The sequence below is a fragment of the Adiantum capillus-veneris genome, chromosome 18 (assembly GCF_014529385.1).
Source record: "Adiantum capillus-veneris isolate H3 chromosome 18, ASM1452938v2, whole genome shotgun sequence".
NCBI classification, from domain to species: domain Eukaryota; kingdom Viridiplantae; phylum Streptophyta; class Polypodiopsida; order Polypodiales; family Pteridaceae; genus Adiantum; species Adiantum capillus-veneris.
In genome coordinates, this window is record NC_140948.1 from 99,964,288 (window position 1) to 99,990,723 (window position 26,436).

Here is a 26,436-nt window from a genome sequence, read left to right on the forward strand (position 1 = left end):
GTTGCATCCAGGGACACCTGGGAAGTGTTGTGAAAAGCATTGTTTTAAACTTATAAGGTTTTATTGAGTTTTTGGGCAGGTTCAGACCAATTTTAAAATATGCCGGCCACCCACTTAATAAGTGGGCAACCACTTAAAAAATAAAGCAACAAAACCAGCCAGCAAATTCTCTCTCCCTATTTCGGGTCAAAAAAAAAAAAAAAACAGCCGCAATCTCTACACGAGTAGCTATTCGTGCCGTGGCCAAGGAGCTATAAAAGCACCACATGCCCTCACTGAAAGGGAGTTACAAACGTCAGCAAGAGAAAACTTTACCGCCAGATAACACAAGAGATCGCGAGACTACGAAGCACAAAAGTCGCTTTTCCCGCGCAAGAGCGATAGGTATCTATTGTGGATTCGCCATACGAATTGTTGTCGCGTGTTTGTGTGTGTGTTTGCAGGTACTTCATCGCGAAGGAGAAGCGAGAAGGCTTCGGCTTACGCTTGGGAATTTCGAGAACTGAATTCGGAAATTGTCTGCGGAGTCTCGACTCCGAGTACAGACGGAAAAAGGATTGAGAGCTCGTCTCTCGGATTTCCCTTATGGGAAGGAACGACCATCGAGTCAGAGAATTACAACGGTGGGGTTTTCTCCGGTTCTTGTGCTTGTAAAAAGATTCTCCCTAATAAAGGATTCTCTTTAAGGGGGGGGACCAGCCCATCTTCTGGTCCCCAGTACTATGTCGGTCTTCTCACTCTCTCTCTCTATATCCTTTGGCTTCAATATTAAGTGATAAATTCGATTTATCGGAGTATATTTTATAGCGTTATGCGCTCCCGTTTGTGACAACCTCCCTTTTATAATAATGGCCGGCCACACTAGCCGAGTCCACACTACGTCCGCCCGGACACTGGACGCCCATCCCGACGGCATCTGGGCTAGATCCCCTCTCCTGTGAGCGGAACATAACAGCATGCCTGATACTGTTGCAAATTGTGCGAAAGATAGTACCAAGGGGTATCCGGCCATGCATGATTCAAGTACCAAGTATGGGCTCACTGCCAGTCGTAGGTTGAAAGCTTCATATCATTCAAAAGGTGCGACGGTCGAAGCTCTGCCCATCCAACCCACAAGCTTGGATGTGGCTAACAGGGAATCTGAAAGTGCGTCTTCCTTGAGAGATGAATTTATAGTAACATGCGAATGATGGTCTACCATCTAGCACTATGACTGCACCTGATTACATGGAAGAATGCTGAGCTTCTGATTCTTACATGCAGACAAAAAGAACGACGGGCTATTGTGAGGTGGATTGTGAAGTTGGAGCAATGAATGAAGGATCGCATACAACAAATGTCAGATGGATATAATGTTGCAGCCTCCATCTTTAACAGGTAATCAGTACACGACTTCTGGAACAAGGGAACTTGAAGAGGCACGTAAACCCACACAGGTATATTGGGGGTATCCGTGCCTGGTGTGATTGTTGATCCTGCCCAGCAGAATGTGAGAAGAACTTACACAGCGCATTTCTTGGCAATTTTCCAAGAAGAGGGAGGAACAGAGATTACTGTTGGATGCATGTCAATGCAATTTTCAAATTACATGACATACAACAAGCATGCATTAGGCACAGATATGGGGCAGACGTCTAATGCATAGGTACGGTGCAGACCTGGACTTTGCCATTTCAGAAGCCCAACTTGAAATGCAGAAGCGTAATGAAATTGTTGAAAATTCTGGTAGGTACACTGATGCGTGTGATGGTGATAGTGACAAAAATTGCTATGCTGATGCTATTTATGCGCTGTCCAAGGGGGTGCATGAAATGGACCATCATCCCCATGCATGTGTTTTGTGCATAGTTTGCGGAAGGAATCTTCTTTCAGAATACTACCACCGTGGGGCCTGCTGATGGGATTCTTTCCATGGACATGTCAAAATTAAAGCAACAATGTGGATATATAAACAGTCATATGGAGCTTGTATAAGGTGTGAGGAATGTGAAACCACATACCACCCAACTTGTGCATTTAGAGCAGGATACAGAATGGAGATAAGTACCATAACCGCACGAATGAATATAAAAAGGTGTCATACGGTGCACAGCATAGACAACCATCCGAGAATGGAAGGCTGATAACTGCTGCTTTGGAAGCGGAGCTCTTGCGATGAGAAGCGGAGCTAGCGAGTAGCTGGGCAACAAGCAATTACATTGAAGAAAGTGTGCCGACCCCCGTCTCCTTAAGCAGCCAAGAATCAGAAGAGAGAAAGAGACATGAATTTGAAAATAAAGAAATGGGACAGATATGCTCTCGGTTGTATGTGTTATCATTGGCCTCCTCAATACATGGCGCACGTGCGTGCAGATTTACATGCCACAATTGACGAGCATCCTGATCGTTAAGGAATCTTCCTAACACCTGAAATCTTCTCTATTGAAGAAAGACTGGTAGACCTTGAGAGCGGACACAGAGCTCGCGAAGTTGTTTCAGGAAATCCGTCATACACAAGTGGGCCCTTTTTGCACGACAGGACATTGAAGAGGGGGAGATAATAATAAAATGCAGGGGTGAAATTTCGTGCAGTAGATGTTAGAAAGATGGCATAACAAAAGCAAGGCAAGGCCATTACAATGATGCAAAAAAACTCCTCCACATCTCTGTGTTGCAAGATCAAACACAACAATCATATCCACAACCCATTGTTATTAGTACAATCAAACTCAAAATGTTTCAGACAATCATTTAGACCTACAAAGAAAATCTGCAAGAATTTATTAAAAGGTTTAACATTTCAGGCTTCTTATTGCCTCCCATTGTGTGTGTGTGTGTGTGTGTGTGTGTGTGTGTGTGCGCGCGTGCGCGCACGAGCACGTGAGAGAGAGAGAGAGAGAGAGAGAGAAGAGAGAGGAGGGCTTGATCCTTTGTATTACATAACCAAGTTACAGGCCCGTGGGCATTACATTGGCCCGTAGGGAACACAAAATAAACAGAACTGGTAGTGAAAAAATCCTTCAGATATAACAGGAACATGAAAGGCTAGGCACAAAGGAGGAATGGAAGAGTGTAACAAAGTCTTTGTGCTGTGGTGATGCTTATTTCTCTTGGGATGCATCATGCGCAATGCGGCTTTGGAGATCTAGAGTCTAATATTGGAGATTCTTGGTGGAGTTTTTGGCTGCCTCGTCAAGTCTAGGTGGCGGCCAATTTCCGCTTCAACCCTCAGCTACTCTGTGTGTGTGTGTGTGTGTGTGTGTGTGTGTGTGTGTGTGTGTGTGTTTTGCTATTTTTAAACTAACACATATACACAAAAGAACATAACAGTTCATTTAGACAAGGGACAATTAATGTGAGATGAGATATCATTTTAGTGTTTTTTTACATCAATGACGGGCAGCAACTAAGCCAAAAAGATCCTAAGAAAAGATAAGAGTCCTCACCTGCATCCATGTAAACAAGACAACAGATTCGTTAGCCTTGACTACATATTACAAGTGTCGACAAACCCTATCAGTTGTTATCCATGTCCATCTTACAACCTTTTTAAACTTAAGCCTACTATCCAAAATAATGTGAATGTCTGGGGCTGTTTACTTGTCATTTTTTGTAATCATAAAGCCATTGCTTTATAGCTTTTTTTTGTAATCATAAAGCCATTGCTTTATAGCTGAAGTATAATGTGTGTTTCCTTCAGTTCATTTTAGGTTCATTTTCAACTTGAAATCGAAAAGGCCATCACTCCCTTAAGATTCAAGTGAGTTTATACGTTATAGTAAAGGTTGCTAATTATCCCAATTTTTTAAGAACTTCAATATTTATTTAGAACAAGTTCTGATCAAAGGGTTAGTACCCCTTTTGATCCAAGTGCTTTAACCAGAGTTACCCGGAACGCGGAACGGGAACGGCGATTGGCCCCCTTGCGGAACGGGGGAACGGCAAGGGGTCCAGAACAAGAACAACGCGGAACAGGAGGCATAAAAAACACCCAAATAATGCAATTTTTAGCGTTATGTGTTTGAACACAAGTAGTACTAGAGTCCTTTGACTCTAATACCCACAAAAAACACGATTCACTATACATTCAACCTTATTATGACTTGATTGTGATGTGCGGCGCCACGGTCATAGTACACACACAACAAACACAATGCCCATACACTAACACATGCAATAATCAATTACACATTAGAGCTCTATAATTGCAAGACTTGAAAGTTGAGCCATAACATTGAGCAAAATATGCTTTTCACTTAATTTTGGCTAACAAGGCCCCCCAAGGCACTACAAAAAGGCCAAAGGTGACATATACCATAATGAGACTACAAGGGGAGCAAACCACAATACCAAAAGACAAAAGGTGACAAATACCATAAAGATGCTACAAAGGGGTCAAGCGGCAAGCCACAATACAAAAAGGTATGGATAATGGAAGTCCTAAAGTCTTGACTCTCAAGACTCAAGAGCCACTAGCTTGAGAAGCCTCCCAATTAGTAGTAGCCGCCTGTATGTCAGGCACATCCTCCCATTCCTCATCATCAAGCTCTAAGCCCGGCTCGACCTCGGCCATGGACAAAGTACCTGGTGTCAGTGCCTCTGTATCTCCACTTGCCTAAGGAGCCTCTTGCTCCATCTCCCACTGTGTAAAAGAATCTCTCTGTTTACTTGTACTCTTGCAAACCATTTTCAAATTTGTGCTGACAAAGACAAGATCATTTGCCTTCTCTACTCCAAACCGATTCCTCTTCTTGGAAGCAATGTGGTTAAAGGTACTCCACAATTGCTCCAAGCATGAGGTACTAACTGACTGGCTAAGAATGTGGATCGTCAATCTCTCAAGCTCAGGGCCATCATAGCCATAGTCCTCCCACCATAGCACTGAACCTATCTTCCTGCGATCAATCTGAGCATCTGGACTGCCAAATGACCCCCGCATCTCTCTGTACTGTCTCAATTGATTTCATACAATGCGGCGCCCATCTCTGTCTAGAACCATATTGTTTAAGATCTCTGCAAATTGGTTCATGACTTCTTTATCTGTCTCTTGCCCTGCACCTTGGAACTCTAGATCCACCATGTATGTTGCCCCGTGTAAAGGAGAGGCATATGAATTCCACCTCGAGCTGCAAAGCATAAGGATCTCATCATATCGCTTTATATCTAGCTCAAGCTGCTCGATCATGCGGTCCATTGCCTCATAAACGTTGCTGATGCAAGGGTCCATGCCATCCACAACCTGAAGCAAATGAACCACCGGTTTTACTTGTTCGTCTAGACCTTGAGCTCCTTCCAAAACTCAAGATCCTCTGCCTTCTCCTTGCAGAGAATCCCTACAAGTTGCAATTGTCTTTGCATAGGGGGAGGTGGTGAACTCATCACTGATGAAGACCCGTCAGACCACATTTTGACATTCAGACAGCCTGCCCACAAGGAGAAAGTTGAATGCGAAGCGAGTGTCTGAATACTTTAGAGATACTTTGCCACCCGACCTCTTGAGGTACTCGCACCGAATGAAGTTGTGATTGTTGATGAAATTAACAATCTTCATTGCATCGGCAATGACTGTTGCGATCCATTCTAACTTGCCGATGTCGTTTAGAAGGTTGTTCAAGCAATGTGCATGCAAAAGCACACTGTCACATGCGAATAGTGGCCGTCTACAATGGTTGTTGCTCCCCTGTTTGATGCCTCCCGATCTATGACAAAGGCCATCACATGTTGCTCACCGATCGTTTCTATGGCCGTTGTCCACTCTGCAGCGAGGACATCGGCGGACTTGCCACTTTCGATGGCATCATGAGAGTGCACAAAGTACATCTCTCCACTCGAGTATGCAACGAGGCCATCGATAGATCTCTTCCTTGTATCGCTCCACCCGTCTGCAATGAGGGAAACACCATGTTTTGCTCAGAGCAGTTGAATATTGAGTGTTGCTTGCTCCACGATCGCCTTCTCTCAATCGAGCAAAGCGTTCGAAGAGCCTCTGAAGATGGCGGCACATAGCCAGTACCGTACTCCGCTATCCATTGCACCATAACTTTCCAATACTCTGACCTATTTCGATCACACATAGAAGGAGTTAGTATGATTATTCATAGTTTAAACTTTGAACTTTAGAGATCATAGTGGCGGAAACAACGATAACAGAAGAAATGTGTCACGTGACACATCCAACCCTATGTGTCCGTGGACAAGCTACAGTATGATCAGGGTTCAGTCAGTCTAAATTAGAAGTGATCTCGCACTTCTGTGAGTATATTCGTAGACCGTGCATGCCCAGTCACTTAGTGTAGATGCATATCCTCTGGTTGCACACAGCATGATCATTAGTATTCCCATCAGAATCCATTAGAATCAGTTAGGGGATTTTTCCAGTGCATTTAGCCTATTTTCCCTATTTTTGACATTTTTCACTTATTAATTTAAGTGACTTCCCAACAAAAGTAGGTAGGACAATTTTGCTAAGAAAATATATAAGCAAACCCAAGTTAGCACTAAATGGCAGAAGAGGCAGCAAGAGCTCCCCGCTCAACAGGCACCTTCTCAGCAAGAACCATCAAGAACTCCTTGCCTTGGCGATTTCCCTCTCCCTTGCCTTGGCGTTTTCTCCAAGCCCTAGCGTTTTCTGTTTCCAGCAGATTTCCACCGCAAGCCTACCACAGTTCCCTAGCCCTGGCGTTTTCAGTTCCTTCATCACCAGCATACCCACAGACCCAGCGTTTTTACTAACGCTACCAGCCAGCCAGCGTTTTCTATTTTCAGCCCATTTCTGCAACAGATAGTCAGCGTTTTCAGCATTCATGGATAGCAGCAGATTCAGCCCTAGACATTGTAGAAGTTCGTCATTTTCAGCCTTCAAAAACGCAGCCAAAACAGCGTTTTCAGCAGTCCCGAATCAGTCCCCGATTTTCAGCCATAGCGTTTTTATGGACAGCAGATAGAAGATTGCAGAATTCAGCCTTTAAGTCGTCGTCGCCATCCCCGTCATCGTCACCGGCACAGTCCCAAGTTGCATCAGTTTCCATGCATCATCATTGTACCACTTTGTGCAATCAATAAGTAGACCACTCTCGCCGACGAGAGAGGGGCCTTCGGAGGAGGGTTTTACAACGTCTCTGGTGTTGTATCTCTCTTCTCTCTCTATCTCTCAGTCTCATACACTTGCACGCACAGTGTCCATTCACTTTGTTTGTGATCATAGCATTCTCTCATTAAGAACGGAAGGCTCTCCCTTCCATAAGAACAAAAGGAACCTTGAGCACAGTTCAAAGCACTCATCTTGAGCAAAGCGTAAACATTCATTCCGCTGCACCTAACAAAATGAGAGAGAAGATCGATAAAGCTTACCGAGCCATGACAAATGGGATATGGTCGTGGTAGAAGAATCGGGCCATGGCGGCACCCACCTCTTCCTTCTTCTTCGGGTCCCAAAAGGTTGCAACGGTCCTTTGGCGACGAATCGGACCCGATGAAGATCCACAGCCACCAGCACTGGGTAGAGAAGAAGAAGAGAAAATGAGGGTCTTTGGGTCGATACCTTTGCGTGCGGACTTGGCTTTATGGTTGAATTGCCAATCCTTTTCCTCAAGCTCCTTCCTCTTCTCGATGGTTACGTTGGTGCAAAATCTCACCTCATGTCCTGGCACTCGAAGAAAGTGTGCCCTCACTTTGTCATACCCCCCTTTCCGCGGGTAAGAGCATAGCTTGCATGCCCATGCACGAGAACCTCTTGCCGCCGACAAGGTGCCTTCCGAGGTCACTTCATCCCACCACGACATTCCTTCGCCTTTTGAATGTTGCCCGCATGAACGGAGGGGGTTGTACGAGAAGAAGAGGTCATGGATTATCCGAGAAAGAGAGAGAGCTTGATCCTTGAGGATTTGAGAGAGAGAGCTTGAGAGAGAGGGCTTGAGAGAAAGGCTTGACTCCGTGAGAGCTTGAAATAGAGAGCTTGAGAGGGAAGCTTCACTTCTTGAGACCAAGGGAGAGAGAGCTTGAAGCCTTGAGGGCAAGCCCAAGGGAGAGAACTTGAGAGCTTGAGGGTAGAGCTTGAGAGCAAGGGAGAGAGAGCTTGAGAGCAAGGGAGAGAGAGAGAGCTTGAGAGCTTGTTGCATTTGTGAAGGAAAGGGGTGAGAGGGGGCAATTTATAAGGGCTGTCACAAGACAGGCACCACGTTCCCGAAGAAAAGAATAGACTGAACAGACTTTTAACACTTCAATAACAACTGAACTGAAAGAGAGAGACGACACGTGACACGGAGTAGCGGAATTCCACCCCAGAGAGTGTTGGCCCCAAACCTTGGCGCCCCTTTCGATATTTCTTTATATTGCATCAACACAGTACAAGCCGGTACTCCAGACTCTGCACCTTCGCCAAGAAGCATGCCAGAGAATGAGCCCTAGCCTCATATTTAAAGGCCCTTGGCCTGAAAAGCAGTTACAGTGAAAAGCCTTCAAAACTCAAAAGCTTCTGGTCCAAAAAAGCAATGCCAAAAGCTGCCAGCGAAATTTACGAAAATTCATACAGCCTGCCACATCATCAGCCAGCGCGAAACGCGGAAATCCGTACAGCCTACCACGTCATCATGTCAGCGCAATCTTCGGAAAACTACCACATCATCAGTTTTTACGTGTGTCTGGATCCTGCTTTATTTTAATCCTTTATGTCACTTGGGGCCCCATCGGACTGGAGCCCCATCAGTTAATAGGACTTCTTCTTCTGTTACTTGTTCTTCTTAGGGTTTAGGCCCCTCGACCGGCATATGTAAGTTGGCTCCATTCTTTAGGGTTTTGCCACGTAAGCACTTTGTTACATGCCCTCTTGGGCGTTGTGTAGATCTCATGAGCATATTTTGCGGTGGTCTCTGTTCAACTATCGGTGGTGGCTCCCCTATTTAAAGGTGAGGGAAGTTTTTGCCCCACACTTACCCTTGATTGTGTAGTGTGTGTATGTAAAAGAGAGGATTGAGGGCATGTCGTTATTGTGGGATTAAAGTGTGTGAATACTTGAATCCATGGAGATGATCGAGCACGGCAATGCTTCTCAAGTTGGTGCCTAGCCCTACTGGGGTTTTTTCTGCAATACGCCATGTTCTCTGGGTCACTGGCTTACTGGTTAACTGCCGCAATTAGCATTTACTATATTTTTTTAAAAAAAGAAAGTTGACTTAATACTCTGCCTTAAAAATATATAGAGAGAGGGTGGGAGGACTAATATCTCTGTTAAAACAAATTGGTTTCGTTGTTACTTCCCTTGGGCTGGGAAAATAACCATTACTTTGGCGTAGGGTATCAAATGAGTATGCTGCTTTACTAGCTTTGATGTGTTTAAATAACACTATGTTGGTTCTTTTTAAGCACTAGTCGGTTCTTGTTATCTAGGGAATGTTTTTTTTGGCTCATACAAACTCTTTAAACGACTTTTTTGGGCTTGTACTTTGTTTTATAAAAGCGGCCTGATTACTGGGTGTTTTTTGAGAGATTGCAAAGGAAGTCTTTTTTCTCAAAAAAACCACAGTAAAGTTATCCATTGTTTGGCAGACACTAAACATTCAAGATCACAAGTTACCCGTGGTTCATTAAAAAATCATATAAAGAGATCCAATTGGTAAATATATACTTTTTAGGAAGTAGCTTTAAAAAAAACGCTACATAAACACATAAACACAGAGACCTATGGAACAACAATAGGGTTAAAGCCAAAGTTACCAGGAAACGACCTTCCAGGGCCTGGGACGTCGGAACGGCGTTCCGACAGGTCGTCGGAGCAGGGAATGTCCCAGAACGGCTGATGAGCGCGCGGCGGTGTGTGCAAGTGAAAGAGCACGCGAGGAAGTGCAGTGTGTGTGCAGAGAGGGGAGGCGAAGGCCAGCAGGAGAGGAAGCGCTAGCAGAAGAGAGAGGGCTCACGTTTTTGGGGAAAACTCAATAATTGAGTTTTGGGTTTTCCCACTTTTATTATAAGTGACCTTTAAAAAATGTGTCCAGGTTCAATAGACAAAGTATAAAAATGTACAAAAAGGGGTTATTTAGGCCTTTAACCCAACAACCTCCCACTTAAAGGCATAAATGGCGCCTTTAAGCTACGTGACTCCCACCATCTCTATGCATAGATGATGTTGTGCTTTGGGTAAGCACTTAGTGAGAGCATCGGCTGGATTTTGTGATGTATGGACCTTAACCAATGTAATAAGGCCATCCTCAAGCACTTATCGTATGAAGTGATACCGCACATCAATATGCTTTGTGCGTGCATGAAACATGGCGTTCTTTGCCAGACATATAGCACTCTGGCTATCACAACCAAGCATAGGTGCCTTGGCAGGCAAGCCGAACTCACTGCATAGGCGTGCTAACCAAATAGCTTCTTTGGAAGCCTCAGTGGCTGAAATATATTCAGCCTCTGTAGTAGACAATGCAACAATCTTTTGCAATCTAGAACACCATGAAACAGCACCTCCCGCAAGAGTAAATACATAGCCACTTGTGGATTTCCGTGTATCCACATCACCAGCCATGTCAGAGTCACAAAATCCCTTCAACTCCATTGGTCCTTTACCATAGCAAAGGCATTTGTTTTTAGTCCCTTTCAAGTACCTCATAATGGACTTCACTGCATCCCAATGCAACCTGCCTGGATTAGCCATAAACCGGCTCACAACTCCCACTGCATGGGCTATGTCAGGCCTAGTAGCAACCATAGCATACATAAGTGAACCACAAGCTGAAGCATAAGGCACACTTTGCATGTCATTGGCTTCTTCCTTTGACTTCGGACAATCATCCTTGGAGATTTTAACATATGGTTGTAATGGCACGCCAAGAGGCTTTGCTTCAGCCATGTTAAATCTGTCCAGTACCTTTTCAATGTACTTTTCTTGCGACAAATACAATAGGCGCTTGTCTCTTTGCCGTGTAACACGCACTCCAAGTATATGTTCAGTTGTCCCAAGGTCTTTCATTGAAAACGCAGATTTCAGCTGCCCTTTAAGAGCATCTACAGTGCTTCTTTTCTATGCAGCTATCAACATATCGTCTACATAGAGCACAAGAATGATCGGACTGCCATCCTCATCACGTTTGGTATACAGACAATGGTCTGCATGGCTTCTTTTGTAACCATGTTTAAGCATAAGGCGATCAAACTTCTTGTACCACTGTCTACATGATTGTTTCAGCCCATACAAGCTTCTATTGAGCATACATACCAAATGTTCCTTGCCAGGGGTGACAAAACCCTCGGGTTGCTTCATGTAAAGCTCTTCTTCCACATCACCATGCAAGAAAGCTGTATGTACATCCATTTGGTACATTTCCAAATCAAGAGCAACCACAATGGCAAACAATACACGCAAAGTGGTCATCTTCACAACAGGAGAGAACACTTCATGAAAGTCTATGCCCTTGGTTTGAACATATCCCTTTGCCACAAGCCTTGCCTTATACTTGGGTTTTGCATCAACAGTTTTGCTTTTATACACCCATTTGTTAGGAATAGCCTTCCTTCCTTTGGGCAATTCAACCAAATCCCAAGTATGATTAGCATGCAAAGCTTTAATCTCTTCCTGCATAGCAAGCTCCCACTTGTCGCTGTGCTCACATGTCTTTGCCTCTTTATACGTAAGAGGCTCTCCCTCATCTATCAACATAATGTAATGCAAAGAGGGGTCATATCGACTCACAGGCCGTCTTTGACGAGTAGACGCCTCACCCGATGATCCACATTATCCGGCAATGGGTTTACATCAGGTGGCGCTACAAAATCATCAACAATGGGCTGCTGTACATCATTTTCAGCACCATTTTCAGCATTGTTTCTTGGCTGCAAATGCCCTTCAAGAGCCTCAATTTGCTGTCCAACATCATCTGGCTCAAACACCACTGGATCATCTACATTTTCAGCCATTTGTGGTGCATCTTGAGGGTCAAAAATAGGCCTAACAGGTGGCTGGTCATGCTGAAATTTCACCCTTTCAAGGTCATGCTTTGAGGCACAATTGTTTTAAAGCAGCCTTGCCTCATTAAAAACAACATCCCGGCTACGTACAACCCTTTTGAGCTGAGGTAACCAAATCCTGTAACCCATTTCGCCTTCTTCACCATATCCCATTAAGAGGCCTTTAATGGACTTCGCATCTAGTTTACTCCTCAACTCGGGTCTAACATGCACAAAAGCTTCGCAACCAAAAATACGTAAGTGATCATATAGAGCAGGCTTGCCAGACCAAACCTCTTCAAGGATGTCACCTTTCAAAAACATGTGAGGGGATCGATTGCATATATGCACTGCAGTTTTCAAAGCTTCTCCCCAAAATCCATGAGAGAGATTAGCTGTGGACAGCATGCTCTCACCCTCTCACAAAGTGTCCTATTGAATCTTTCAACCACACCATTAGAAGAGGGGCTGTATGGTACAGTAAGCTCCCTCTTAATGCCCAAATTTTCACAAAACTAGTTAAATTCAGCACTTGTGTACTCCCCGGACCCCCCCATTGTCTGTACGCAAGCATTTTAGCTTTCTACATGTTTGGTGGTTACAAATGCATGAAATCTCTTGAACGCAGCAAAGGCTTCATCCTTAGACTTAAGCAAATAAACCCAAATTTTCCTAGAATGATCATCCACAAAGGAGACAAAATAACATGCACCACCCATAGACTTAGTAGGCATGCTACATACATTGGAATGTACAAGATCAAGCACACAAGATTTACGAGAGACACCAGAGTAATAAGAACGCTTTACTTGCTTGCCATATTGACATTCATTACAAAAGTCAAGCTTTGTGCCTTTAGCATCAAGCTTGTTCAAAGTACAAAGCTTAGAAAGGCCCTTTTGGCTCATATGGCCAAGCCTCTTGTGCCACAACTCCATGTGAGAGTTAATTTCAGCCAATGCAATAAACTTGCCCAGCACGGCCTTTCCATGCATGCAGTAAAGTGTCCCTTTCTTTGTGCCCTTTAAATCAGCCTTGAGCCTTTGGTCATTTTCCATGATCCTCTCTCAAACAAGATGCTGTAACCATGCATATCCATCTGACCAACAGAAAGCAGACTCTTTTTGATTCCAGGCACATATCGAACATCATGCAAGACAAGCTCATTTGTGTCATTTATGGAGAGATGCATAGTGCCAATACCCTCAATGGAACATGCATGATTGTTTCCAAGGTATACATGGCCAGGCCACGCTTGCCTGCATCAAAAGTAGACAAACACTCCTTGATAGGAGTCACATGAAATGAAGCACCGGAATCAACAATCCAAGTCTGGGACAATGCATCATTGACAGTCAACAAAGCATCAATAAGATCACTCTTGGTGATCTGCATGTCCTGTGAATGAACATTTAGAGACGCATCAAAGTCATAAGCATCATCATCTGACAAAGTGGCACACAAGATGTCCTCTACATCTGACAGCTCCTCAATCACGACACTAGAAGCCACATTGGCCTTCTCTTTGTCCTTTGAGCTATCCTGTGCATCTGCCTTGACTTCCTTCTTCTCTTTCTTTTTGTCTCCACCATTCTTTTTCCTTTCTAACTCAGCTTTATAGTACCTGCAATCGGGTTTCTTGTGACCTTTCCTGCCACATTGATAGCAAGTCACATCACCCTTGCCTTTGCTTGTATTTCCCCTTTCTTTACTCTTACTCTTACTCCTTTGTGCATAAGCATTCTTCTTTTCTGTCCTGCCTCTAACCATGTTGGCAGAGCTGCCTCCCTCTCCACTTGCTTTCCTCCTGATTTCTTCATTCAAGATAGAATCCCTAACACCATCAAAGGTCAAATTGGGGTTATTGGACAACGAAACCACCAAAGTTTCCCATGACTCAGGTAAGGTCATAAGCAAGAAGATAGCTTTCAGCTTATCATCAAAAGGGGCAAGCCAGAATCCTGTAACTGCGACAAAGTACCTGCGAATAATGACAAGTGCTCTGCCGCGCTCTTGGACTCATCTAGTTGCATGCCAACAAGTTTTCGCATCAAGTGCACCTGGTTGACAGGCGTTGATTTTCATACATTCCCTTCAACTTCTCCCACACATCAAAAGCAGTCGTGAGACCTTTCACATCAATGACGGTCTCATCGGTCATGGCCATTTTAATGTATGTAACGGCCTTCCTGTTCATGCTAACCCATGCTTCATCCGTCATATTGTGTGGCTTCACCTGTTCAAGTGCCCCTTCGCAATTCTTAAGAAATAGGATTCCTTGAATCCTGTCTTTCCAAAGATCAAAACCTGTACCATCGAACCTCCTAATCTCGAAGAGGTTCTTCACATCCGAAGAAGATGAGGCCATAGTTGCACAAAATAAGAGGGATAATACGCTGAATTTTTGGGCAAAATGCGCAAAAATCGGAGTATAGCCTCACAGAGATGTGCACTACAGCTCCAAATGGTCACAAGAGCAATTTGGGGCAAAATAGGTCGATTTGGGCACAAAATTCAATTTCTAAAATTTATGCGCAAGAAATTTCAGCGAGGGAATTTGTGCTCGAAAACAACAAATTTAGTTGTTTTTAGCCTCAGAAAACATACATAAGGCTAATACACAACCTTTAGAAGCATGTAAGCACAAAAGCCCCAATTTGTAGCATCAAAATTGCATGAAATTGAGCCACAAATGGTCATACATCGACAAAATTTGTCAAATGTGCGTAGATTGCATCAATTTGCACTTTCCCCAATGTAATCGCACCATAAAAAACACTTGCAAAAACCTGCGCAAATCTGAAATTTGCTTAACACACATGTTTTAGGGCTTGTTTTTCGGCAATTTCAGTGTTTTCGGGTAGCAGGGACTCAGCAAAAGTATTCTCACACCTTAATACATCATTTGCAAAACCTGTATTTTGTTGTCATAACCTGTAATTTCCTGTTTTTTGACCTAATTTCAGCCTGTTTTAGGTCAATTTTGGTTGCCGAGAGCTCTCTAGTGTCCGGGGACGAGTCCTTTGGCGACGAAATTGCAAAATCTCGTGTGAAAGTTGACCTTCTTGGCTGAAATTCAGCATTTGCAGGTTTGGGGCAAACCCTAATCGGGCTTTGATACCAGTTGATGAGTGCGCGGCGGTGTGTGCAAGTGAGAGAGCACGCGAGGAAGTGCAGTGTGTGTGTAGAGAGGGGAGGTGAAGGCCAGCGAGAGAGGAAGCGCTAGCAGAAGAGAGAGGGCTCACGTTTTTGGGGAAAACTCAATAATTGAGTTTTGGGTTTTCCCACTTTTATTATAAGTGACCTTTAAAAAATGTGTCCAGGTTCAATATGACAAAGTACAAAAATGTACAAAAAGGGGTTATTTAGGCCTTTAACCCAACAACGGCATGGCGTTCCGACAGACAATACCAGAACGATGGGTGGGGAACGGCTGGAACGTTCGGAACAACAGTAACAGTCAAAAAACTGGCAGCCTCCAACGGTCTGAAACGGACAGATTTTGGGTGTTACATTGTTTGTGGCAGCCCTGTAACAAACTGCTAAACCCTAAAGTATGGAGCCAACTTACATATGCCGGCCGAGGGGCCTAATCCCTAAGAAGAACAAGTAGCAAAAAAAGAAGAAGTCCTATTAACTTATGGGGACCCCGTCCGATGGGGCCCCAAGTGACATAAAGGATTAAAATAAAGCAAGATCCGGACACACGCGAAAACTGATGACGTGGTAATTTTCCGAAAATTGCGCTGACATGATGACGTGGCAAGCTGTACGGATTTCCGCGTTTTGCGTTGGCTGATGACGTGGCAGGCTGTACGTATTTCCATAAATTGCGCTGGCAGCTTTTGGCATTGCTTTTTTTGGACCAAAAGCTTTTGAGTTTTGAAGGCTTTTCACTGTAGCTGTTTTTCAGGCCAAGGGCCTTTAAATATGAGACTAGGGCTCATTCTCTGGCATGCTTCTTGGCGAAGGTGCAGAGTGTGGAGTATCGGCTTGTACTGTGTTGATGCAATATAAAGAAATACCGAAAGGGGCGCCAAGGTTTGGGGCCAATACTCTCTGGGGTGGAATTCCGCCACTCCGTGTCGTGTGTCGTCTCTCTTTCAGTTCAGTTGTTATTGAAGTGTTAAAAGTCTGTTCAGTCTATTCTTTTCTACGGGCACATGGTGCCCATCTTGTGACAGTGGTATCAGAGCATCAGGCGTGTGCTTTTCTGAAAGCATACCAGTCCTACAAAAGAGCAAACAGAGCTATTGGAATTTTATTCGAGGTATCTTCCCCCTCCAACCCGGACCTATTAGCCACCACCCTTACTTCATCGCGCATCGGGCGCGCTCCCGTCTTCACCGCAGTGTCTTACAGGGCATAAGCCAATTAAGAACCCAATACTTGGAATTCATGGATTTAGCAGAATATTTGCAGTTCCTGCTCAACAAACTCCACGACATTCTTTCCCGGCATCCTCAGCAGAATCTTTCGACGCTGCAAAGTTTTCAACAATTTTTGAACTACATGTTACCCCCTCTGATGCCCCAGGTGGTACCTCCTCCTCCGGCACCAGAAAGTACGAGAGCTTCCAGCCGGCAACCTTCTCAGCCGTCTGTTCCAATTAGGGGAGTATGGTGCAACCATCTGACCCTGATCCAGTGCAACCGCTTTGCCACCGCCATTGCCCCCACCTCCACCACCACCGCCACCAGGGTACAATGGTTAAAGCCCATATGGATACCCTTATTATCCATACCCGGGATATGTGCCTAACCAACCTAAAGATTTCAAAGATGGTGGCACGACAATCAAATTTTTCACTTTTTCCGGGGTGAAAGATCGCAAGAAAGCATTGCAGTTCCTACAACAAATTCGACAACATCTATGCTTTGGGGAACTATACAGAAGAATCCAAGATTTCTCGAGCAGCGGGATTTCTTAAAGATAATGCTATGCAATGGTGTTCAATCGCGACACAATAACATGCTCCAAGGACCTGGCAAGCCTTCAAGACAGTTTTTGCACGTAGTTACATGACTTCGATGTTTGAAGTCCGGATTTTGGTAGAGTGGGGCAACTTGAAAATGCTTGCCACCGAAACCATGGACGAATATAACCAAAGGTTTCTCGACGTGTACCTTCCGGTGTCTTTTTTTAGATTTGTTTCCTTGGAGGCCCAGTGCGAGCGATACACCATTGGTCTACCATCACGATTGCAGGAATATTGTCTATCCAAGCAAGTCTCTACCATGCAAGAACTTATGGACCATGCCGCGGTCGGCTACAAACTGATGAAGGGAAAGCTAGAGTTTACCACAGAAGAATCTCCGGCCACTAACCACAACTCTCGGCAACAACGAACAAATTCTCGAGAGTCTCGTGAAAGTCAACCACAAAGGCCTCGTTTGACACGTCAACAACGAGACACCTTACTACAGGAAGGCCAATGTTTTGGATGCTTTCAAACAGGACATAACTATTTTGGTTGTCCCCAACGCACTGACAGACCTGCGGAGCCGACTCCCGCGTCGACAGTCGACAGAAACCTAGGACCATCTCCAGCCAAACGAGCTAAACCGGCTATTGGATTAGTACCTGACATCTATGGCATACGACTTGAAAGTACAAATGAATTGTGTCGAGCATATGGCAAAGTCAACGGTTTGAAAGCCCTAATTTTCTTTAACCCAGGAGCTACAGAGAACTTCATCCATCCACAATTCTTGAAGCAAATGGACTTTGATTATGATGCAGAGGGGAGAAATTGAAGCTGAGCTAGCCACAGGGCAAACTCAGAAAGTGGTACTACTCATTGGTGCTCTTCCAGTGACTATCCAAGATTATCATGGAAAAGCCGATTTCCACATTATGAAGTTGGGCAATTGTGACGTTCTATTAGGCATATGCCTTGGCATGACAAGAACGATGCGACTCTCCCAAGTTCGGAACCAAACCATCACCGTGATGCAGAAGAGCAAGCCAGTCGTCCTCAAAGTTCGGTTGTCCGAACAAAACCCTGAATGAACTCTCTAGTTGTTCTATAGTTAGATACTTTTGAACTTTGTTTGAGAAAGTATTGTTTGAAGCTTTGTTTGAAATGGATGGTATCTGTTTTGAACCTATCTTGGTGCCGATTTGAATTGTCTGACTCTGGTTTTAATACTGGTTTCAATGATTGGTGATTTTACTCCCGGGTGGAGTAGTGAGAAAAGATGTTTGAGAATACTTGTTCATACTCATGGCCCAGACCCTTGTGGTTATTTGCGGGGGGAGTATTAAATGATTGAAAAGTGTTGTTTTTACTCATGGCCCGGACCCTTGTGGTTATTTACGGGGGGAGTATTGTTGTTTTTACTCATGGCCTGAACCCTTGTGGTTATTTACAGGGGGAGTATTGTTGTTGTTACTCATGGCCCGCACCTGCATGGTTATTTACGGTGGGAGTATTAAGAAGTCTAAGCAGTGGTTACTCTCAGCACCTCCAAACGATGCAGGCTGCGGTCTGGGGGGCGTTTGGTTGTAAAAGTCCTCTATATCTCATGGCCCGAACCTTTTTAGGTTATTTGCGGGAGGAGTGATGAGGGAGTCGTTGAACAGCTCATGGCCCCGACTTGGATGGTTATTTGCGGGGGGAGTGTTCATCGGCGGCTTTATGTTTCTATGTCTTGTAACATGCATATGTGAGCATTTGTGTTGCATTGTGATGTGCCAATTACTGAATATTCCTAATTGGATGAGATTGCCTGGGTATGTAATTTTTTAGTGCATCAAGACACCCGTGGAAGATCAGTACGGTTTGGGTGTGATGGCTAATTTTACTACGCCGGAATATCAAGAGTTCTGATCTGGACGAAAGGAGAAGCTAACTCCTTGATCAAAAGAGCAGAAAGGAGAAGCTAACTCCTTGATCAAAAGAGCAGAAAGGAGACGCTAACTCCTTAATAAAAAGAGCAAACTCATTGTCCATTGGAATGACCCTAGGAATTTATTTATTTTTTTGAGCTAACTTGAGTTGTTTTGCAAATATGCCGTAATCGCGGACGATTACTCTATTTCAAGAAGGGGAGATGTAACAAACTGCTGACGTGGCAAAACCCTAAAGAATGGAGCCAACTTACATATGCCGGCCGAGGGGCCTAAACCCTAAGAAGAACAAGTAGCAGAAGAAGAAGAAGTCCTATTAACTTATGGGGACCCCGTTCGATGGGGCCCCAAGTGACATATAGGATTAAAATAAAGCAAGATCCGGACACACGCGAAAACTGATGACGTGGCAGTTTTCCGAAAATTACGCTGACATGATGACGTGGCAGGTTGTACAGATTTCCGCGTTTTGCGTTGGCTGATGACGTGGCAGGCTGTACGGATTTCCGTAAATTGCGCTAGCAGCTTTTGGCATTGCTTTTTTGGACCAGAGCTTTTGAGTTTTGAAGGCTTTTCACTGTAACTACTTTTCAGGCCAAGGGCCTTTAAATATGAGGCTAGGGCTCATTCTCTGGCATGCTTCTTGGCGAAGGTGCAGAGTCTGGAGTACCAGCTCCGTGTAATTTAAAAGCATATTAAAGGGGTCGAAGAACAACTACAAAGTGAACGTAAGGTTGTGTTGATGCAATATAAAGAAATACAGAAAGGAGCGCCAAGGTTTGGGGCCAATACTCTCTAGGGTGGAATTCCGCCACTCCGTGTCGCGTGTCGTCTCTCTCTTTCAGTTCAGTTGTTATTGAAGTGTTAAAAGTGTGTTCAGTCTATTCTTTTCTACGGGCACGTGGTGCCCGTCTTGTGACAGGGCAAGCCAAGGTGAGCACCTACAGAGCTCATAAGCCGGTGTATAGTGACGGTGGAAGGGTGCAGGTGAGAGAGTGCATGAGAGAGTGAGGGCAACAAAGAATGCCGCACAGCATCGGGGGTAGGAAAAGGTTGATGATCATCACGTTTGGGTGAAGCGTCTTCATAAAAGGCCACGTCTAATAATGTACCCGGGTAATAACACCCCTAGAGTGTGCTCCACTGCTCATACTCTCAAGGAGTTCATTAGGGTGGGGTTCTATACAAGGGTAAGCTCGAGGGCACTATCAAATCAAAGTAGGTAAAAAGTGTTTAGTAGGTATAAGTAAGGGTTTCCTAGTTAATCTCGGCTAGGGTAAGGTTAATATAGAAAAATATTCTAGCAGGGTCAGGTTAATAGTTTGAGTCGTATGTATAAAGGAGTGAAATAATCAATAGATGCATCCTATGTGACATGTGTGTGGGTTTGTGTGGAATAGGATCAGGTATGAAAAAAGCCAAAACATAGCAGATAGTGATGTGTGTGTGTGTGTGTGTGTGTGTGATTCATCTATCAGAAAGGACAAAAGTACAAAGTAACATATCGTAAGGGGGGAAGGGGTAATCTATGGGAGGCTAGGATACAAAATACATGGTATATGCAGAGGGAGGGAGGAGCTCTATCTCTAGCAGGTATGGGTGCACATCTATATGCTCACGGAAGTACAATAATGAAGTGCATGATGATGCATCAAGCCGACTAGCTCCATCCTATGCCAAACTATGGATGTAAGATCTCGTACATGGGTGGGTGTGGTGTAAGGGCTTTGCATATGATCGTGGCTAGGTCTTCCAGCATCATAGCAAATCTCTCATGGGTTGCCTACATGTGATGGAGCCTCCGAGCTGTGTATCCTGGAGCTCGAGGGCGTCTCCTAGCTTTCGCCGTCTCAACTTGCTATAGGGCGACCCCTCGCTATATTCGTTTGACAGGTGGCGGTAGGGTGGAGGTCCTTTGGAAGAAGTCTATAAGTTGTGACTGACTGCCCGCGGAAGGTGCAAGTAGTGTCTCTCTATGTCCATGTATCTCCACTAAAAAACAACCAAACTGACGCTGATTACTAGACTCCATAAACGATCATAAGGTGGGTTGTCCTGTGAAAAGAGCCTTATATCTGTCTCTGATACTCCCATATGCTCTACAACTGCAAACAAAGTGCTCCTCGTTCTCAATCACCCTCTCTATGCAAAGCTGGCAAAACCTCTCAGCTCGAGGGGTATGAACAGCTCTTCTTGCCTCTATCTCTAGCCATCATGATAATACTCATAGTTGACCAATCGCCACTCGTGAGTTATGTGGCATGTATGTATCCATGTAGCGTGGTCTCTGAATAAACCCCTCATCTAGAATGGTCACGCAGAGCTCACTGTAATATAGCATCTTCGAGGGAAGAGGTTGTCTAGGTGCGTTCCATGTCTCTTTGATGTAGAGCTACCAAGGATCCTGTTTGCGTACTATCTTCCTCTCATTGTGTGAGAGCTGGAAAGGGGCAGTCTAGGTCATACTGGAAGGGTGGTAATCTATCCATGTCTAGTCCATGTGATCCAACTCTCACCTGCAAGTACCAAGACTCTTGCTCGACTGACTCTAAAATCTGTTTGGAGGCTCGAAGAGTCTGTGTGTGAGTCTATTTAATGGTATCTCTCTCACCCTCTAGATGAGGCAAACTGTCTAGAAAATAGCCTCGACTAGCATGGGTGGAGTGGCTAATTCAGCTCTAATAATGTCGTGTGGTATGGAGGGCTTGCTGCGAAACAGGCGTGATATCACACATCCATGGTCTCTCAATCTGAGTACATGAGGTGGTTGATAGTCCAGGGGCCCATACTATTGTAGCATACAGGGGCCCATACTATTGTAGCATACATCAAAGCTGGGGTGACCAAGGTGTCAATGAGTAACCCTTTGTGTAACCCTTTGTGTGGTGCTCTTGAAAGTGTGTCCGATGACATCTCCTCTCTAGCATGGCCAACGCCACATAGCCTCTCATGAGTATCCGTAATAGCCTTCGCCATGGTGAAGCGCCTAGGTGAGCTAGCAAAGGTGCCTCCCAAGTATACATAAGACTCCACCTGTAATGTGCAGCAAAAAGAATGATGGTGAATGCTCAAGATAGTGCTCAATTCGTGCCAAGGTTCCTTTTATTGAAGGGAAGAGAGAGCCCCCCTTTACTTCATGAGAGATTGTGTCATAGACCAAAACAAGAGAATGCAAACTGTGAGTGAAAGTGTTGAGAGAGAGAGAGAGAGAGAGAGACCAAATGGGATCCCAAACCCCCCTCCAAGGGCCCCCCTCTCTATTGCTAGAGAGGTATTTGCTTTAGATTGCACAAATCCGGTACAATGGTTCTAGGATGCTGATATGTTTACGGTAGGTTGTGGGTACAGCGAGGCTAAGGCTGGAAACTGATGATGTCGAGGCTATGGTCTGAAATCTGAAAAACGCTGAAGTGCTGTAGGACTGAATTGTTGTACTGCTGCGGCGACGGGATGTTGATGGCGATAGTGAAGGGCTGATCGCTGGTCAAAAACGTTGATGGCTGCTTGTCACGTGACACATCCAACCCTATGTGTCCGTGGACAAGCTACAGCATGACCAGGGTTCAGTTTAGTGAAGCCAGTCTAGAATAGGAATTGATCTGGCACTTTTGTGAGTGTTTGTAACAGACTTGGACACTCCAAGTCAAGAATCTACCACGACAATACCAAATAACCACTTCAAAACAGTTCACATTTCACAATTTATTCAACACTGGCCCAACGGATCCGTGCCTAGAGATATTGGCCCCAAAGACTGGCGCCCCTTTTGGTATTTCTTTTTATATTAATCTGAGTTCAAAGTACAAGAGTGTGAATGTTGAACTTTGCTCAAGATGAGTGCTCCGAACTGTGCTCAAGGTTCCTTTTACTTACGGAAGGGAGAGCCTTCCGTTCCTTTAGTGAGAGAGTGCAATGGACACAAACAAAGTGAATGGACACTATGAATGGAAGTGCATGAGACTGAGAGATAGAGAAGAGAATACGACACCAGAGACGTTGTAAAACCCTCCTCTGAAGGCCCCACTCTCTATGACGAGAGCGGTCTACTTATGATTGCACAAATCTCTACAATGCTTGGACTTGCCGACGATGTCGACAACGATGATGACGACGAGACGGTCTGAAATCTGAAAAGGGCTGAAATCTGCAAATCTTTATCTGCTGAATTCTGACTCTATGTCGATGATGACGACGCGACGACGACGTGCTGAAAACGCAGATGCTAAAATCTGTGTTTTCCGGGCTGAATCTGTAAACCTTGCAGAATCTGACCGTGCGGCGAGGATGTGTTGCGGGAAGGTGAGATGTGCGAGGTTCGGGGGTTCTTTTGCGAGTGCTAAAGGCTGAAAACTGGAAACGCTGGTCCTATGGCTGATTTTGTCGCAATGATCTGCAAAAACGCTGAGGTTGATCTGCAAACCAAAAACGCTAGGGCTGAAAACTGACCTTGCGGGGAAATCTGCTAACGCTAGGAAATCTACCGTGTTGCTGCGGGAATCTGCTAACACTAGGGCTGATCTGTTGTCTACTGTCGCCGGGAATCTGCAAGTGCAAAAACGCTGGCTGATTTGGTGCAAAAACGCTAGGCCTTCTGATGAGAGAAAACACCAGTGTTCTCTCTCTCTCTCTCTCTCTCTCTCTCTCTCTCTCCTCCCAATTCCGTTGCATCTAACAGTAAGATGTGTTTCTAAGGTTATTGTCTTCAAGAGTCTTGAACGTGGTGCTCAAAATTCAATCCATGGGAAACCTTGGACATTGAGTGGTCTGCATTCAACTTTCTATGAAGCGACTCATGTTCAAGCTTGCATTTCTATGGAAACAAGTTGTTGCATTCTCCAAGGTGTATCTAATAGTAGTCGTACTGATGATGTTCAAGCCTGCGTTTCTATGGGGTTGCATTCTCCAAGATCTATTCAATAGTAGATATACTGCTAGGGTGTCCATGGTAGCTTCTACATCAACTTCCCCATCCTTATTATGTCCACTATGAGCTACCAAGCAGATGTTAAAGCTATACAATTGTGACAATTTGCCTTTTTTGGCAAATACCTAATTGAAGGTCAAAATTGAAGCATAGTCACTTATAGGCTTTTCAACTCTAAGCTAATAAAAGGGTACAAAAGTGAGGCCTAGGGCAGACATTACCAAGCGAAAGGGAGGTAGTTCAAGCATTCAGGCATGTATGATATCCTACACTTCAGCACCTTGCAACCACCATTGGTGCTCTACCTCAGACACTAGCTTCCCCGTTGCTCTCAGCCGTCATGGATGACAGACAAACCCCCCATATGCTGCATTTTACACAGCCAGTTATCAAAGAAGCTCCTGTGTTTTTGCCTCACTACACCCTGAGAATGAAGTAATACATCTCATTTTCATACACTCATCAGTACGCAGACTACCTATAGCCTCGGTGATCATTTGCCGATCGGGGCACGCAGAGGCAGCCTTCTTCATCTTGACAGCCTTGCCTCTCTATGGCATTTTTGCAGCCATCTCAGACAAACGGTAGAAGCCAAAGTACAACCCTCCTGCAGCACGCAAATTGGCATATCTCTGGCAAGCTTTGCGGCTTTGGCAATACATCGGAAATATCAGCCATTCCTTGGCAGCCCATTGTCCTTACATAAATCACCTGGCAGGAGGAGATTAGAGATAGAAGTTATTGGAGATTGCAAACCGTAAGAATACTAACAATCGTGCTTTTACTGATTTCAAAGATCTTGTCCATGTCCACATCCAACACGAAGGGGTATAGCAATAACTCCTGTACCTTTACTAATAATGCCACACAAGCATAGAAAAACAAAACAATATCCATCAAAACCCCATTAAGTTACATGTGAGATTGGTCTAAAAAATGAAATTTCTTACTGCTCAAAGGACAAATTGAGACCTTTTCAATAGTTTGCAAGCTTGGACTTACATTTACAAGACAAGGGTACACCCTCAATTTTTGTGGCCATATCCAGCTTTATTGAACCTTGGGTGTAATTTGAGAAAAGGAAAACAGTATGCATGAGTCTGCTCTCATTGGCATGCACATGTACTCTTTCAGTATTGACATTAGTCTCTGCACCATTTATGTGTATCACCATTAATCACTGAGGCGGATCATTGTTGGGTGCCTTCTTTTGGGCCCGCTTGATTGCATTTTCCACAGCCTGCTGGAGAGCATCGCGTCCACCCACAAGCAAGCGAGCTATGATTTCAGGGTCCTGTTCGAAACGAGCCTCTTCAAATTCCTTGCGGGTGCTGGAGCGCAGGACATCCCTCCACAGGATGCCCTGCTCATTGGGCCACAAAAAGAGCCTGGTAGCACGAAAAATGTCTCGGTAGAGAGCAAGGGATTCTCTACGAGTGCTGGTGAGGCGTCGACGACCCTCCTCTTCGGTTGCCGGTTTCTTGCTGCTACCAGTGACGACGTGCTTGTCCAACAGCTCTTCGAGATTGTCTGGTCCACTGTGGACACACAGAGCACGGTTGCCGCAGCCGGTTCCTTTCCTCCACCTACCTCTACGTACAGCGAATGCTCTCAACATGGACGCAGAAGAAGGTCTAAGGTCTTCTTGTTGGCAACTCCGGGACCAACATGGAGATTAATCTTTTTGTGGCTTTGGCTTCTAACGCCTCTCTCTCTCTCTCTCTCTCTCTCTCTCTCTTATTTTGCCATGTGCCCACCTCGTCCATAAAGGACACGGGGCCAACTCGAGGGATCGACGGCGTTGGAGAGATCCACCGTCGATTAAAGCTCCAGGAGAACAAAAAGTTAGGGTTCCCAGCCGGCCGTCGTGCCTTGAACCCCGGACCTCCCCCGCCACACTCCCCAGCTCTATCCAACCCGCCTATCGCGCATCACTGCAGGTACTGCGACTGCAGGTGTACATAAACCATGTCCCCCCCTGTTGCGGAGATCCGACGGCCCAAATCGTGCGCCCCTGCCGTGAACTCGCCCCTGCCGTCAATCCCGCGAGTTGGACCCCGTGTCAAATATAAGCGAGGATGTGCCCACGACTTAGGAAAAAGAAAGTCGTGGCGAATCTTGGCAGATGCAACCATACTAGAAGTCCCGACTGCAGCATGAAGTAGGGGTACGCAATTGGAGTAAAATCAAAAAATCTCTCATTAGGAGAGTATATTCGCTTTAGGGCTTTGCATTGGATCAGCGAGAAGGTGTGAGAAAAGATTGCGCACAGGGGGGTAGGCACAAGTCGCACAAGCAGGAGGCGAAAGAGGCGTGGTTCCGGGGGGGGGGGGATGCAGAATACCCGCAAGTGGGAGTCGGAAGGGGAACACTCAAAATATTATGGGCGAGCATTCTAGTGCACGAGCAAGGCCCCCTCATGGTCTACCGCAACACTATCGGGGTGGATTCCCATTCCATGCGAGTTCAAATCCGGCTCGTTCCGTCTATGAGGGTGTGAGATCAATCCCTGAGTCCTAAGAAGCGGAATCGCTAGGAATTTTGGAATTAATTGAATAAAATGAGGAAAGTAGTTTGATTTTTCTTTTGTAACCAGCTAGTTGTACTGGATTGCGCCCCCACACCCACTCCCGCATGTCACAAGGGTTGAACCATCTTTATGGTCTCTTAAGATTGCTTCCACAATCTCGTCTCTCACCCGCTACTTTGCACACACAGCATGGAATCATACTTCAACAAGCAAA

At 45.1% G+C, this 26,436-nt stretch overlaps 1 protein-coding gene and 1 pseudogene across 1 annotated transcript; one reads left to right on the plus strand and one right to left on the minus strand.

Annotated features, from left to right (window-relative positions):
- The first annotated feature begins 1,746 nt into the window (after nt 1-1,746).
- On the plus strand, nt 1,747-2,581 carry LOC147436085 (histone-lysine N-methyltransferase ATX4-like; annotated as a pseudogene).
- Nucleotides 2,582-3,291: 710 nt separating this feature from the next.
- Nucleotides 3,292-25,377, minus strand: EMB1793 (LYR family of Fe/S cluster biogenesis protein). The gene is made up of 2 exons (XM_086488091.1): nt 24,695-25,377; nt 3,292-3,425 (listed from the first exon to the last, which is right to left on the minus strand). Exon 1 carries the CDS (start codon nt 25,308-25,310, stop codon nt 24,870-24,872), a length of 441 nt encoding a protein of 146 aa, XP_086344217.1. The 5' UTR covers nt 25,311-25,377; the 3' UTR covers nt 3,292-3,425; nt 24,695-24,869.
- Nucleotides 25,378-26,436: the final 1,059 nt, after the last annotated feature.